The sequence below is a fragment of the Lissotriton helveticus genome, chromosome 10, assembly GCF_964261635.1.
Source record: "Lissotriton helveticus chromosome 10, aLisHel1.1, whole genome shotgun sequence".
Classification (NCBI taxonomy): Eukaryota; Metazoa; Chordata; class Amphibia; order Caudata; family Salamandridae; genus Lissotriton; species Lissotriton helveticus.
In genome coordinates this window covers 1,117,394,440-1,117,410,409 of record NC_136071.1, presented here as the reverse complement: position 1 = coordinate 1,117,410,409, position 15,970 = coordinate 1,117,394,440, and the positions used below count along the sequence as shown (strand labels likewise).

The window sequence follows — 15,970 nt, the reverse complement described above, 5'->3', positions numbered from 1 at the left end:
TCGAGGAAGGAGGCCAGTTGAGTGTTGACGGTCTTCTCGATGACCTTGGCGGGAAAAGGGAAGAGCGAGATGGGACGGTAGTTCTTCAGGTCGGTGGGGTCCGCCGTTGGTTTCTTCAGGAGGGCGCTGAGTTCGGCGTGCTTCCAGCTCTCCGGGAAGGTGGCGGAGTTGAAGGAGGTGTTGATGATGTCCCGGAGTTTAGGTGCGATGATGGAATCAGCTTTGTTGAAGACGTGGGGGCAGGGGTCGGTTGGCGATCCGGAGTGGATGGTGTTCATCACGTGGGCGGTGTCCTCGGTGCTGAACGGAGTCCAGACGCGGAGGGTGGTGGTGGGGGGCGTTGGCTCGGTGGTGGGGAGCGTGGTCTGTGCTTCGAAGCTGTTGTGTATAGCGCTGATCGTGCTGTGGAAGAACGAGGCGAGGGAGTCGCAGAGGTCCTGCGAGGGAGTGATGTTGTTGTTTCCGGCGCTGGGGTTGGAGAGCTCTTTGACGATGTTGAAGAGTTCCTTGCTGTTGTGGGCGTTGTTGTCCAGTCGGTCCTTGAATGCTGTCTTCTTGGTGGTGCGGATCAGCTGGTGGTGTTTGCGGGTGGCGTGCTTGAGAGCAGTCATGTTGTCTGTGGTCTGGTCGTGGCGCCAGGCTTTCTCGAGGGTGCGGCAGTTCTTCTTGGAGTTCTTGAGTTCCTCGGTGAACCAGAAGGCTTTCTTGCTGCCTGGTCTGCTGGGAGGGGTCTTCAGAGGTGCGAGGTAGTCTGCGCAGGTGGTGATCCACTATGTGAGGTTCGGGCTGCTGCGTTGGGGTCCGTAGTGCTATCGGGGGGTTCTGGCTGAGGCAGGCGGTGAGCTGGTCGTCGGTGATATTGTTCCAGCTCCTGCGAGGGGCCTGTTGCGAGTGGTGGTGGGTCGTGGTTCTTCTGAAGCTGAGGTGGATGCAGCTGTGGTCAGTCCAGTGGAGTCCGGTGGAGTGGCTGAAGGAGATGTGCTTTCTGGAGGAGAAGACGGGGTCAAGCTTGTGTCCGGCGTAGTGGGTGGGGGTGTTCACCAGTTGCTTGAGTCCGAGGTTGTTGAGGTTGTCCAGCAGGGTGGTGGTGTTGTTGTTGTTCTCCAAGTGGAAGTTGAAGTCCCCTAGGAGGATGTAGTCATCAGAGGGGAGAGCGTACGGGCTGATGAAGTCTGCCATGTCTTCGCTGAATTGTGTGCGTGGTCCCGGGGGTCTGTAGATTAGGGTTCTTCTGAGGGTCGTCTTGGGGTCGGTGTGTATCTGGAAGTGGAGGTGTTCAGCGGTGGTGAGGGTGCCGTCGGAGTTGGTCGTGATACGGATGGTGTTCTTGTGTACGATGGCGATGCCTCCTCCGATCTGGTTGATGCTGTCCCTCCTGATGATCTTGTACCCGTCCGGGATGGCGATGGCTATGTCGGGGGCTGAGGAGGCGTTCATCCAGGTTTCCGTGAGGAAGGCGACGTCTGGTGATGTTGTGTCGAGGAGGTTCCAGAGTTCCACGGCGTGTCTGTGGACGGAGCGGGTGTTGAGCAGGATGCACTTGAGGTGGTTCTTGCTGGTGCTTGGTTTGGCGGGTGCGGTGCTGGTTCGGAGGCAGGTGAACTTGCAGGCTGTGCAGGTGAAGGGTCCGTGGGTGCGTTTTGGGGTGGCTCGGCAGCAGGCGGGGTTCCGGCCGGCATTGAGTGCGTTGAGGGCGGCGGCGTCGTAGGTCTGTCGGGTGGTCTTGCATCGGCGGGGTCCAGGGATCCTGGCGCTGGGCACGGTCCAGGCGCGGACGGGCGCAGACGGGCTTGCCTTTGGCGTGCCTTCGGCGCACAATGGTGCACCCGCTGCGCGTGAACGCTGCGCGTGAACGCTGCGCGTACGCGTGGGCGTCATAAGAAGGAGCCGGGAGGGAGGAGCAGCTGGGTGGCGGGAGCGGGGCGGCGAATGGGCAGGAGGGGTGCGGGGCCGCAGGGAGGCAGCGGCGGTAAAGGAGATCAGAGGGCGGCTCAGCGGCGGCTGGGTCGTCCGGGGGACAAACGAGGAAAAACGAAGGCACAGTGAAGTCAAAAACGGAGGCAAAAAGACAAGGCAAAACGAGGCAGAAGTAGTGGTGTGTGGGGGCGACCTCGCCTGGTTACAGGCTCAGCGGTCGCTGACTGTTAGCCGCATGACTAACAATGGGGCAAGATTGCAAATTAGCAGCAAAACTCTCAGTGCTCGTCTGCTGCCTGTGGATATGGACAGCGTGTTAGCGAAAGGATCCTTACAACAAATTTGAATATCTTTTGACAATCTGTGGCCCTTTAAGAATGTACAACAAGAATAGTGAACATTGAACTAGAACCCTAAAAAGCTGAACAATCCTTGACATATCTCTGATAAGTGACCCCAAATATTTGAGATGTGTGGTTTTCATCTGACAGCCTATGTTTTAAGATGCGTAACTCCCATGGTCCTAATATACAAATTATTAATGCTGCCTCTATGTACCTATTAAAAAGCTGCAAAGAATTTTTTGTTAAAAAACTTAGGGGCATATTATCAAGAATTGCGATAAACTTATCGCTGCTTTAGCGGCAGGGAACTGCCACTAAAACGGCGATAATGGGCTTGATAATGTGTCCTTGTGAATTCCCATAGCAGCCCAGGGTCTGGTGTTAACCTGGGCTGCTATGGGAATTCAAGCCCATTATCGCCGTTTTAGCGGCAGTTTCCTGCCGCTAAAGAGGTGATAATTTTATCGCAATTCTTGATAATATGCCCCCTAATGTTATTACCATATAAGGTGATGCAGAGTAGGAAAACAAGTGCTTTGGGGCACAGTTCCTGCTCTTGTTTAATCCCATTTTAAATAGTGCTGCTTTTTAATTCGAAGCCTACTAGACAGCACAGCTGCCTGGTTGCAAAAAGACTTCTTGTGGTCATTCTAAAAGCTTCCCTCGAAATGCATTCCATCCATTGCTTATCATTAGCTTTGCGATTTATAACTCACATTTACTTGCTTTCTATCTGCTGGCTTTATTTGTTTTAAGCTGTCCAGCTTGAGTTCCATACCGTAGAATATAACCTCTTTACTGTACTCTTCCTTAAGTGCTTGCTTTCTGTAAAGAGGCCTCTACATTTTGCTCTTGTCACATTTGCTACACATTCAAAGACAGAGGTCAAATGTCAGGCTCTGTCTTCCAGGGAGCTTGGTGTTTACTTTTCTTTCTCTGACTTCAAAGTGAGAGGATTTGTGTGACAATCTTGCTGGGTACGGGATTCGAAAGGCTTTTTTTTCTAGCACCCAACACCAATTACATTTTCTGTAAATTAACTGTGCTAATATTTCAGAATATGCCAGCACGAATCAAGAACTTGTTTTTGTAATTCTGAAGTGTGGTGGACACAAATACTGTAATACGATCAAAACAAATCCATACACTAGGTGATGTCATTTCCACACATTATCATTTGTGCACTGTATAGTTTTATCAGAAAAGCCAGCAGATAGAAAGCAAACAAAGGTGGTCATTTCAATTAAGAACGTGCTGTCTGTAATGGCAGTGCACTACCACATCATGCATGCTGCACTCTATAACATTCTACTCAACTCCACTCTACTCCACTCTACTCTACTTTACTCTAGGCCACAACATTCCACTCTACGATACTCCATGCCACTTTACTCCACTGTACGCCACTCCACTCTGTCACGCTTTACTCCACGCTACTCCACTCTACCCTGTTACTTCACTCTACAACACACCACATTACGCCTCTCCAGTCTGTCACTCTACCTTACTCCGCTCTACTCTACTCTGCTACACTCTACTCCACTCTATGCCACTGTACAACACTCCACAACACTATACTCCACTCTACGCCACTCCACTCTACGACCTTTCACGCCTCTCTACTCCATGATACTCTACGCCAATCTACAACCCTCCACTCTATTACTCGCCCCTCTGCAATTCTCCACTTCACTCCGCCCCCCTCTCCTCTATGCCACTGACTTTTTGCCATGCAGAGCAACAGCCACACTGGTGTAAACATGGCTAAAACATGTAGGCAAAGCTAATAGGTCTTTTATAGGCGATACTTATTGTCTTTGGCAGTGCTTGTTTCAGTTGTGGACTTTGAGGAAGTTTTAGCTTTCTCCAGACTCTATAGAGGTTTATAAAATCATATATAAAATTCATAAAGGAGCTTTTGGTCAGTGGGCTTCATCCATTAGTCTGTTAAATTAACATATCCGATCTGCTTCCGCCCCCCACAGCATACAGCATGGGGCGTTAGGCAAGACCCCTTTACCTCATGGTTCCCTGCACTTTAAAGGACTGCATAATGTCTGCCACATTGGTAACATCTGTGTAAAAATAGTTCATTTCTCTTCAGTGACAAATATGTTTCAGAGCTTGATTTTTCTTCTATTAACTTTAGATTAAAAAAAAATCCCGCACTTTGGGGGCACAGTTAGATGGTGACGTATTTTCCGTCTCCTTATCAAACATGCTCTTATTAAGTATTTAAGTGGCATCGTAACATTGCAGCTGCCTTGGGTAGGCGGTGATTTCTTTCTTGGTTCTTTCAGAAATATTAATAATAAAATGCATGACACACAAAGTAAAAAAAAAATAACATGGTCACAAGCGAATGTTTTTGTTCATTTTAATTTGTTATTGAAATCATATATTGGCAATGTTTCCTTCTACTTTTGTGGTATGCGCTTGCAATGAAATATTTTAAAAACTGTAACCATCACAACAGCTTGCCAAGGCTAACCTTCTTGGGTGTGTCAATGCCTCTTTTATAATTAGTCACCCTTTTGTGGTATTTGCCAATTAATCTGATCCTCGGCGGCATTAATTAAACAAACTTTTCCTCGACTTGTTTTCTAAATACTGCCTGGGCAGTCTGACCATGCCAGATTGACCTTTAACCTTTTGGAAACTCAAGGGAGGGGTTGGGGCTGGTTCTACGTTTCTGTTTCCATTTAAAATTCCAGCCAGGGGCCTGACTCCTTTGAGACGTGCTTGGTTACTCTGCAAAAATGTAATAAAAATATGTCTGGACCCCGTCCCAGCCCTGATGCCGTGGGTGTCTTCATTTCACAATTCACACTTTTTAGGGCTCGGACTCCTCCCCACTGTAAGTGGGGGAGGAGTTTCGAGATCCTAATGTTATAAGAAAAAAAAGAAGAAGTATCCTTAGGGCCTTGGCGAGAGGAATTCCACACATTCCTTAGCGTTTTCTGTCATCTGGCCAGTGATTCGTCTTCCTTGTGTTTTCGTTTTAATAGGCTTGAAGTGATAGGGTAAATGTAGTTTTGTTCCGCCATTTTGGGCATATTTCGTTCGTGCTCGCGCAAAGAAGTACATTAATTATAATTAGGAGCTGTCAGGGTGCCTCCGTAAGTGAATCCAGATGTCCGGGCGCGTTCACCATTCAGCAGCGCTCAGCGCGCAGCTCCCTTTGTTTGATTTCGTAGTCGTTTTAGTTAAGCAGCTTGAAAAAATTTCACAGTGCACTTTCGTTTAAGTACGACTTCAGGCAACAGTGTGCCTTTGTTAATTGTATTCATAGTATTATTTTATTTGTTTCTTCTCCAAATAATGCGTGCCATGATAGTGCTTTCCCCGGTGAAATGTAAAATTAATATTACGTATGGATCGGTTTCACTTCGCAACACACAGCAACCCTTTAGCTACCCTCATGCATTCTGCAAATGCATACATATTGTACCAAATAATGTGTTGCAAGATAACACTCACTGAAAACAATTTGAGCATGATAAACCAACCATCTCTTCTAAAAGCCTGGTATGACTAGACAGCTACCTTTCACCAGCCAGAATTGCCTATATGCGTGCTGTTTCCAAGCCAGGTTTATACTGACATTGCGGCCAAACAAATGACAGCAGAACACATTATGATCTGCAGGAAACAAGTCTAGCCCACGATAATCAGTGCATTCGTAAACAAACAATATATGAAACACAAAGTATAATCCTGGTATAGGTGACTCGGGAAGTCAAAATAGAAGAGCTCAACACAGATGCGAACTGTTAAGACCCATCCTCACAAGCACCTTGTGCAAAACGAGGCTAACACGATATTTAATTATGCATGTAACTTGCGTTTCCGAGAGGGGAGTGCGCGCGCAAGCCTCCACTGATCTACTGCTTCCGATGGTGTCTGCCATCTGTGCTGTGTAAATCAAGGCTCAGACAACAGGCAACGCGGGAGGGGGCACCTCTGTAAACATTACGTGCTGGATGAGGCAGCCACATCCAATGTGGAGGAGGAGCCCCACCTCTGTAAACAGAACGTAAATGAGGCTACCGCAAACCAACGGAGAGAAATGAAGGACCCTTCTTAACCCCCAATATTTTAAACACTGTGTTTAAAGGGTGCATATGCAAAACCTACCAGGAGGGATAATCCTGAGCCGGTAATCTCAAGGCTCCCAAGCGAACATACTGTGCACGGCACCCGTCTGTCGTTTACGTTAAAGAGCAGCGCTACGGTGCTGTTGGGGGCAGAGTGCTGTTGAGTGCAGAGTGCTGTGTGCTGTTGAGTGCAGAGTGCTGTGTGCTGTTGAGTGCAGAGTGCTGTGTGCTGTTGAGTGCAGAGTGGTGTGTGCTGTTGGGTGCAGAGTGCAGTGCTGTGTGTGCTGTGTGCTGTTGAGTGCTGTGTGCTGTTGAGTGCTGTGTGCTGTTGAGTGCTGGTTGCTGTCGAGTGCTGTGTGCTGTTGAGGGCAGAGTGCTATTGAGGGCAGAGTGCTATTGAGGGCAGAGTGCTATTGAGGGCAGAGTGCTGTTGAGGGCAGAGTGCTGTTGAGGGCAGAGTGCTGTGTGCTGTTGAGTGCTGTGTGCTGTTGAGTGCTGTGTGCTGTTGAGTGCTGTGTGCAGTTGAGTGTTGTGTGCTGTTGATGGCAGAGTGCTGTTGTGGGCAGAGTGCTGTTGTGGGCAGAGTGCTGTTGTGGGCAGAGTGCTGTTGAGTGCAGAGTGCTGTTGAGGGCAGAGTGCTATTGAGGGCAGAGTGCTGTTGAGGGCAGAGTGCTGTGTGCTGTTGAGTGCTGTGTGCTGTTGAGTGCTGTGTGCTGTTGAGTGCTGTGTGCAGTTGAGTGTTGTGTGCTGTTGTGGGCAGAGTGCTGTTGTGGGCAGAGTGCTGTTGAGGGCAGAGTGCTGTTGAGGGCAGAGTGCTGTTGAGGGCAGAGTGCTGTTGAGGGCAGAGTGCTATTGAGGGCAGAGTGCTGTTGAGGGCAGAGTGCTGTGTGCTGTTGAGTGCTGTGTGCTGTTGAGTGCTGTGTGCTGTTGAGTGCTGTGTGCAGTTGAGTGTTGTGTGCTGTTGAGTGTTGTGTGCTGTTGAGTGTTGTGTGCTGTTGAGGGCAGAGTGCTGTTGAGGGCAGAGTGCTGTTGAGGGCAGAGTGCTGTTGAGGGCAGAGTGCTGTTGAGGGCAGAGTGCTGTTGAGGGCAGAGTGCTGTGTGCTGTTGAGTGCTGTGTGCTGTTGAGTGCTGTGTGCTGTTGAGTGCTGTGTGCTGTTGAGTGCTGTGTGCTGTTGAGTGCTGTTATGTGCTGGGTGCTGATGAGTGCTGTGTGCTGTTGAGTGCTGTTATGTGCTGGGTGCTGATGAGTGCTGTGTGCTGTTGAGGGCAGAGTGCTGTGTGCTGTTGAGTGCTGTGTGCTGTTGAGTGCTGTGTGCTGTTGAGTGCTGTGTGCTGTTGAGTGCTGTGTGCTGTTGAGTGCTGTGTGCTGTTGAGTGCTGTTATGTGCTGGGTGCTGATGAGTGCTGTGTGCTGATGAGTGCTGTGTGCTGTTGAGGGCAGAGTGCTGTGTGCTGTTGAGTGCTGTGTGCTGTGTGCTGTTGAGTGCTGTGTGCTGTTGAGTGCTGTGTGCTGTTGAGTGCTGTGTGCTGTTGAGTGCTGTGTGCTGTTGAGTGCTGTTATGTGCTGGGTGCTGATGAGTGCTGTGTGCTGTTGAGGGCAGAGTGCTGTTGAGGGCAGAGTGCTGTTGAGGGCAGAGTGCTGTTGAGGGCAGAGTGCTGTTGGGGGCAGAGTGCTGTTGGGGGCAGAGTGCTGTTGGGGGCAGAGTGCTGTTGGGGGCAGAGTGCTGTTGGGGGCAGAGTGCTGTTGGGGGCAGAGTGCTGTTGGGGGCAGAGTGCTGTTGGGGGCAGAGTGCTGTTGAGGGCAGAGTGCTGTTGAGGGCAGAGTGCTGTTGAGGCCAGAGTGCTGTTGAGTGCTGTGTGCTGTTGAGTGCTGTGTGCTGTTGAGTGCTGTGTGCTGTTGAGTGCTGTTATGTGCTGGGTGCTGATGAGTGCTGTGTGCTGTTGAGGGCAGAGTGCTGTTGAGGGCAGAGTGCTGTTGAGGGCAGAGTGCTGTTGGGGGCAGAGTGCTGTTGAGGGCAGAGTGCTGTTGAGGGCAGAGTGCTGTTGAGGGCAGAGTGCTGTTGAGGCCAGAGTGCTGTTGAGTGCAGAGTGCTGTTGAGTGCAGAGTGCTGTTGAGTGCAGAGTGCTGTTGAGTGCTGTTGAGTGCAGAGTGCTGTGTGCTGTTGAGTGCAGAGTGCTGTTGAGTGCTGTTGAGTGCAGAGTGTTGTGTGCTGTTGAGTGCAGAGTGCTGTTGTGTGCTGTTGAGTGCTGTGTGCTGTTGAGTGCTGTGTGCTGTTGAGGGCAGAGTGCTGTTGAGGGCAGAGTGCTGTTGAGGGCATAGGGCAGTTGAGTGCTGTTGAGTGCTGAGTGCAGTTGAGTGCAGAGTGATGTGTGCTGTTGATAGTGTGTGCTGTGTGCTGGTGAGTGCTGTGTGATGTTGAGGGCAGACTGCTGTTGGGGGCAGAGTGATGTTGGGGGCGGAGTGCTGTTGGGGGCAGAGTGCTGTTGGGGGCAGAGTGCTGTTGGGGGCAGAGTGCTTTTGGGGGCAGAGTGTTGTTGGGGGCAGAGTGCAGTTGGGGGCAGAGTGCTGTTGAGTGCAGAGTGCAGAGTGCTGTTGAATGCAGAGTGCTGTTGAGTGCAGTGTGCTGTTGAGTGCTGTTGAGTGCAGAGTGCTGTTGAGTGCAGAGTGCTGTTGAGTGCAGAGTGCTGTTGAGTGCAGAGTGCTGTTGAGTGCAGAATGCTGTTGAGTGCAGAGTGCTGTTGAGTGCAGAGTGCAGAATGCTGCTGAGTGCAGAGTGCAGAATCCTGTTGAGTGCAGAGTGCAGAATGCTGTTGAGTGCAGAGTGCTGTTAAGTGCTGTTGAGGGCAGAGTGCTGTTAAGTGCTGTTGAGGGCAGAGTGCTGTTGAGGGCAGAGGGCTGTTGAGGGCAGAGTGCTGTTGCGGACAGAGTGCTGTTGAGGGCAGAGTGCTGTTGAGTGCAGTGCTGTGTGTTGTTGAGTGCTGTGTGCTGTTGAGGGCAGAGTGATGTGTGCTGTTGAGGGCAGAGTGCTGTGTGCTGTTGAGGGCAGAGTGCTGTGTGCTGTTGAGGGCAAAGTGCTGTGTGCTGTTGAGTGCTGTGTGCTGTTGAGGGCCGAGTGCTGTGTGCTGTTGAGGGCAGAGTGCTGTGTGCTGTTGAGGGCCGAGTGCTGTGTGCTGTTGAGGGCCGAGTGCTGTGTGCTGTTGAGGGCAGAGTGCTGTGTGCTGTTGAGGGCAGAGTGCTGTGTGCTGTTGAGGGCAGAGTGCTGTGTACTGTTGAGGGCAGAGTGCTGTTGAGTGCTGTTGATTGCAGAGTGCTGTTGAGGGCAGAGTGCTGTTGAGGGCAGAGTGTTGTTGAGGGCTGTGTGCTGCTGAGTGTGTGACTATGTGACAGTGTGTGACTATGCAGGGTGACATTGGGAGTGTGCGGGTGAGCAGTGTGTGAATGTTACGGGGCAGTGTGTGAGTGTGCAGAAAACACCACACACACATACACCACACACACATAACGCACACACAAACCACACACCTCAGTCTCTCAACACCACACACTTGTCACCACTCAACACAACACACTCACCACCACACTCACTCCCCAGGCTCACCCCCACAGACTCACCAGCACACACTCACCAGCACACAGAAAACAACACACACAACAACACACCCCCAGCCGTCAATGAATGCTTTCACCATGCACAAACACCAACAGCCATCATCCATCTGTGCACGCTTTTACCAAGCACACACCCACCAGCCGTCAGTGCACCCTTCCACCAGGCACACACACCTCCAGCCGGCAGTGCACTTTTCCACCAAGCAATCGCAGTATGGTACACTTTACTTTTAAACATATTCATATAAAGCACAGCATGCCACCATTGGTAAAATTACAATTCAACCAACATACTTCCACTACACACCACATGCACACACTCCATAACACATGGCAAAAAGACATTGGCATTTACAATGCCATTAGCTCAAACTCAAATAAATCCGAGCCCGATTGCATTTCTAATGCTTGTTTTTCCTTCTTTTAAGGGGGAGCTGGAGAAGCTGAACCAATCCACGGATGACATCAACCGAAGGGAAACTGAACTCGAGGTACGTCCCTTAGCCCGAATATATCTGCGCATGCGCCTCGCAGACGTAATTGATGGTTGCGCGAGGCCACATGGCCCAGCTCTGGCGTGGCACAGCCGCAGGTAATTGAAACCTCTATTAATGGGCGGCTGGCGCCTTATTGGCAGGAAAGCAGCAAGCTATTCCAATGGGAAACATGTGTGGTTAGTGATTGGAGGATAGAGTGTGCAGTTGCACTCAGGCTTCAAGGAGTCTTTGCACATATTGACTGCAGATGCAACACAATTAAAGCCCCCAGGCATCAGAGTTTATGTTCTTTATGGATTTACACATACATGTTAAATAAAAATCCCTTTTTAAATAGTTTTCTGAAAACATTTAATTCACATGTATGGGCGTAGTTCTATATGAAATTGTCAACTATTATCAAAATACATGTCCCACATCAATAACCACCCTCAGCCATTTACTGAGTGATTTTGCCCAAAATCAATGGATATGGATAGTACAATGAGAAACACTCAGTTCAATTTCAGACTCTTTATTCGAATGTCATCGACAATCATAAAAGATACACATACAGAACAAAACCATACATAATAATTAAAAGAGCGAAAATTCAAAAAGATTACAGCTTAAAAATAAAAAAAAATACTCAATATTTAGATTCAAGGATTCCAAACAAAATCCCAGAAACATTTCACAGTCTAAAGTCAATGCCACCTTAAACATTCCTTTGTCAGTCAAAGACAGATGTCTCAAGGTGTGGCTGACATTGTTAATACGCATTGGTAAAGCCAACGGTCTGACATTTTGTTATGGGAAGTGTTTTGGTAGTTCATAGCTGTGCTACAAAGGAAATCCCATAAAGAAACACCATCTAAGACTATAGAGAGGCTTGGCGTAGGGCCCATTTGCTGAACAGACTTCAGTAGCAGAGTTATTCTGTCCCTTAAAAACATGTTTTATTTTTATATTATTTTTAGAGTTTTCTATTGCACGAACAAGACCCAAAATAGGTATCAGAGCGCTTCACAGTACTGAGTAACAAATTCAAGACAGTTTAGTGTTATGATAGTCAGAAAATAAAGTCAGCTTTGTAAGTGATGAACATAAAAGGCATGCATACAGAGCAAAATATTAGATACTTTTGACAAAGGGTTAATATTTTTGTGCATTTTTAAGAAAGCCTACTGGCGCACACATCTGTAGTTTGTAAAAAAAAATGCTGTAATGACAGCAAAGAAAAACAAGTAAATATGTAAGGGCAGATAGAGAATAGCGCTATCTCTTTATGACAGGATGGGGCATCCAAACAGCACACATTTCCTAAAAAATACATCAGCAATTAAAATGCTATTGTGTCAGTAAAGTAAAGGCGTCAAGGATCACAAGGTAACTATGAAGCGCAACTTACATCTCACATTGCATCTGCAGTCTAATAAAAAAAAGTGCTTATGCCCTGGCACAAAAACCGAATGAGAACACAAATTGGGCAACATAATCATTCATGGCCTTTATGGACAGCCCATCCAAGCAATGACAAGCCATGAAAAATACATGAAAGCCAATGGCTGAAGTGGGGAGACCCATAACCGTTTTCTCTGTAAAGCTTATTACTGTACTTTTCTGAAGAATTGATAGCATGAGGATTCCAGCCTGCTAAAGCTTTTTTAGATAGACCTGCAAATTTGGAGTTTCTGATGTGGTGCCTACTAATCTCATTCCGGATGTGTCTTGAGGCGGAGCCAATTGGCCATCATCATAGTTTGAACAATGACTTACATCATAACTTGCAATTGCAAAGACTTTCTGAATCACTGTTTGTTGTTTGTGGACTCTTCTGGCCTAGAAGTGGATTTGGGTGTCTCTGGCATCGTTTCACAGTTAGGTCTTTGTTGTTATTGATGTCATTGGGCAGGGCTGGAGATTGAATTGGACTGTGAGAGGGGGAGATCCCTGAGGACAGCACACAATATCCTGCTGGTGTCTGTGATGTGAGCTTTAGTTTCATATTTTGATGCCGGTGGATAAAGGGAATTTACCCAGACATGAGTTTGGCCGAAGGCCGACCCTCTGTCTCTGGAAGGTCACCAAAAATCACTACTGCACTTTGTTAAAGGTGTGAAAACGCCCAAAAGTAGAACAATGCTGGCTACATTTGATTTTGCATATAGACATTCAATTCACTTCAATTCAAGTCGTCTGTTGTGACCTGCATTACGTGTGGGTCCAAATTGGCATTCATTGTGTTACTATTCATTCCACGAGGTGAGCCAGGAACAGCCATTTAAACATGTGGTGCTGGTTAGGCTGGTTAGGCGCTACTTATGGGCCAGTGTCAAAAAAATTGTAATGTTATTTTTGTTGCACCTTTTCCCTATCACGCATAACAAAGTGTTCAAAACTCCTTTGATGTAACTAGAAATGTATATAAAACAATGCAGATCTTCAGAATACATAATACAAAGCATGCACGTGAAATACAGCGATCATTAAAAGAAAAAAACACCACACTTTATGAACCAAATGAAGACCCTAAAAGTAAACAGAAAAAAAACAGTACATTATATGTAGGAATCTCCAGAGCAGGAGTGATCTAGACTGTGGCACAAAGAGAGAGCTCAGAATTCAGACACACACACTGCAGAAACAGAGAAATTATGCCACGAGACCTGGGTTCAAAAAGGGACAAACAGGAGGACCTTACAGGGAAAAATGGGTATTGTAGCTCATATTATTGAACTTATATCCTCCGGGATTTTAAGAAAATTGGTGTCTATTGCATTTTTGAGTTTGCCCAGCTAGCTTTCCAGGTTGACCAGGTCCAGGTGATGGTCTGGTTGTTGTAGTCTACTCAATGCACACATTGTTAAATGAAGGTGACAGGACAGAAGGTAAGAGTGGGCTGGGATGGTGGACTGCTACTATCATCTTAATGTCAACTCCAAGATGACTGAGGGTCATTGCTTTGAGTGGTGCAGTGGCTAAAGCAGTCTAGTGGTTATTTCTTTATAGTTCTCTTTGACTTTCTACAATTTGCTTTAGATGTAATTTTTTCTGTCTGCATTTAATTTACACCCATATTGGGTGGTATGTTTTACTAAATTATTATGAAAGCTTCTGTTCTTTGAGACGTCATGTTCAAATCCCAGAAGACTTGCTGCTCATCAATGTTCTTCATGCCTTTTTAGGGCTCGGACTCCTCCCCAGTGAAACTGGGAGGAGTTTCGAGAACTAATGTTAAAGGAGAAAAAAAAGAAGTATCTCCTAGGGCCTTGGTGAGAGGAATTCCACACATTCCTTAGCGTTTTCTGTCATCTGGTCAGTGATTCGTCTTCCTTGTGTTTTCGTTTTAATAGGCTTGAAGTGATAGGGTAAATGTAGTTTTGTTCCGCCATTTTGGGCATATTTCGTTCGTGCTCGCGCAAAGAAGTACATTAACTATAATTAGGAGCTGTCAGGGTGGCCCGTTAGTGAATCCAGATGGCCGGGCGCGTTCACAATTCTGCAGCGCTCAGCGCGCAGCTTCCTTGTTTTTTTTTGGGAGCGGGCTTTTTTTTGCTTTCAGTGCAGCAACAGCACATGGATCTGTCATGCGGTTTCTTAGCTCACGCTGCTGTCGGTCCCCAGGATGCCGTATGGGGAGGATTGCCCACCCTACCGCTGCCTCGCTCTCTGTGTCTCCCCGGCCCCGTTCCCGCCCCCCTACCGCTGCCTCGGCTCCCGTTCCCGCCCCCCTACCGCTGCCTCGGCTCCCGTTCCCGCCCCCCTACCGCGTCAGAGTAGAACGTATCCTCTATGCTGAGGAAGAGAGAGACGTCATGCTGAGGCACGCAGAAGTGTGACAACGGGGGCTGTAGGGGGTTAGACTAAAAGAGAATATTAAATTGGCCCTTTGCTACATGCAAGGGCAAACAAAGTAAATCCGCGCGGGAAGAAGAAATATAAAGGTAGTAGTAAGTAAGTGATGTAGAAAACCAGGAAAAGCAATTAAAACCCCAGGCAGGCGCTGCACCTTCGAGAGCCCGCTCGCGAAGGCCCCGTTCTCCTCCCTGTTTGCCCTGGGGGGGGGGGGGGGTACTTGCGCTTCCTGTTTGTAGTTTAACGTTCAGCAAGTGAGCAGTACAGATTACTTGCTATAAATAAAAGACGCTTTTCCGGGAGAAAAGCAGGCGGCGCTCGGGGCTTCGGGGCGTGCAGCACTCACGCATGTTTTAGCGCAAACCTCCGTGCAAGTGGGTCAGTTTCAAAGAGTCAGTGCACTCTGATTCCAACGCAGGCATACGTCACAAGATCATACATTTATATACTCGCTATACAGTGCCAACGTGCAAATTGACACCTTATGTCACCAACCTGACCACTCATCATTTTAAAGTACTCTGGCCCGAATAACCGGCATGGGCGTTTACAACACCAGATTAGTAAAAGCAGAGGGATTATTTGCGCAGGATCACATGTTTGTGTGGGGTGCAGCGGAAAAAGGGGATTCTAGTATTATCACGGAATTAGCCTATGATGTGCATTTGTAAAGCCCCAATCCTTGTGGCATCTTGACTCTAAATTACAGGTGTTTAAAGTGACCCAGCTCAACGGTACTCCTTTTAGCAACAGTGGAAAGGCTGAGCGGACCCCGGAATTTGAACCCGTGTCAAACACAGGTTTCTGGGGAAGATGCTTTAATTCAGTGAGCAGGCGGAGCCCGCTTGGAGTGAGAGCACCCGAGCCACATCAGTACTATGGGTACAGAGTCGCCTTAAAACACGCGAGCTTTTCATCCGTGTGTTTTCCCTGCAGCGAGTATAAATCCATTCTATCCCAGACCCCGTGACTTTCGCTGGGTGGTCACTACCGGAGTCCAGTCTGAGCACGGGGAAACCAAGTCAAGCCAAGCCTGGTAAATAACGCCCTGACCTGTATACCCGAATCCCGGCTAAGTAACGCCCCTGTCTCTATGCGTGTGATCCTGGGCAAACCCATTGAGTCGTTGTGTGCCTCATGGGTTCCTCAAGCTTTAAACGTAAGGAGCCCTTGGAAATGAACCGAGTGCCCAACATTCGACGCTATACAGACCAGAATGATAATGCGGAGCTCTCCGTGTAGTCTGAAGGCATCCATTTCGTGATCTGACTCGACTTGAACGGAAGTTGCCCAGCGTTATAAATAAAAAATAGAGGCGGGGGTGGGGGGAGGACTCCGGGAATCCCACACTGGCTGTCTTTACTGGGCTAGGGGGGGCTCCCTTAATGGCTGCCTGCAGTGCAGCATACATACTAGAGTCAATGAAACATAACCTAGGATCTGCATTGAAAACTATCCGTCAACTAATTACAATTCTAATTTGCGCGCCTCTCGCATCGCCCTCTCTTACTGTGCTAGGCGCTATGCCCCGAGATACGATGAAAGCACCCTCAACATGACATCCAAAACAGTGCCCACTAAAGCTGGAACCAAATATAATACTTTGCCAACCGGGCATTCCTGCCCAGTGTAGGTGCTGCACGTGAGAAAAATGCGATTCAGCAATCAG

General features: G+C 48.3%; 1 protein-coding gene across 1 annotated transcript in view; it reads left to right on the top strand.

The window, feature by feature from the left end:
- Window positions 1-15,970, top strand: part of SH3BP5 (SH3 domain binding protein 5) — a 253,938-nt gene that overhangs the window by 40,472 nt on the left and 197,496 nt on the right. Inside the window, exon 2 of the mRNA XM_078663894.1 lies at window positions 10,396-10,458. Within this exon, the coding sequence (XP_078520020.1) occupies window positions 10,396-10,458 (63 nt within the window). The remainder of the gene's footprint in view (window positions 1-10,395; window positions 10,459-15,970) is intronic.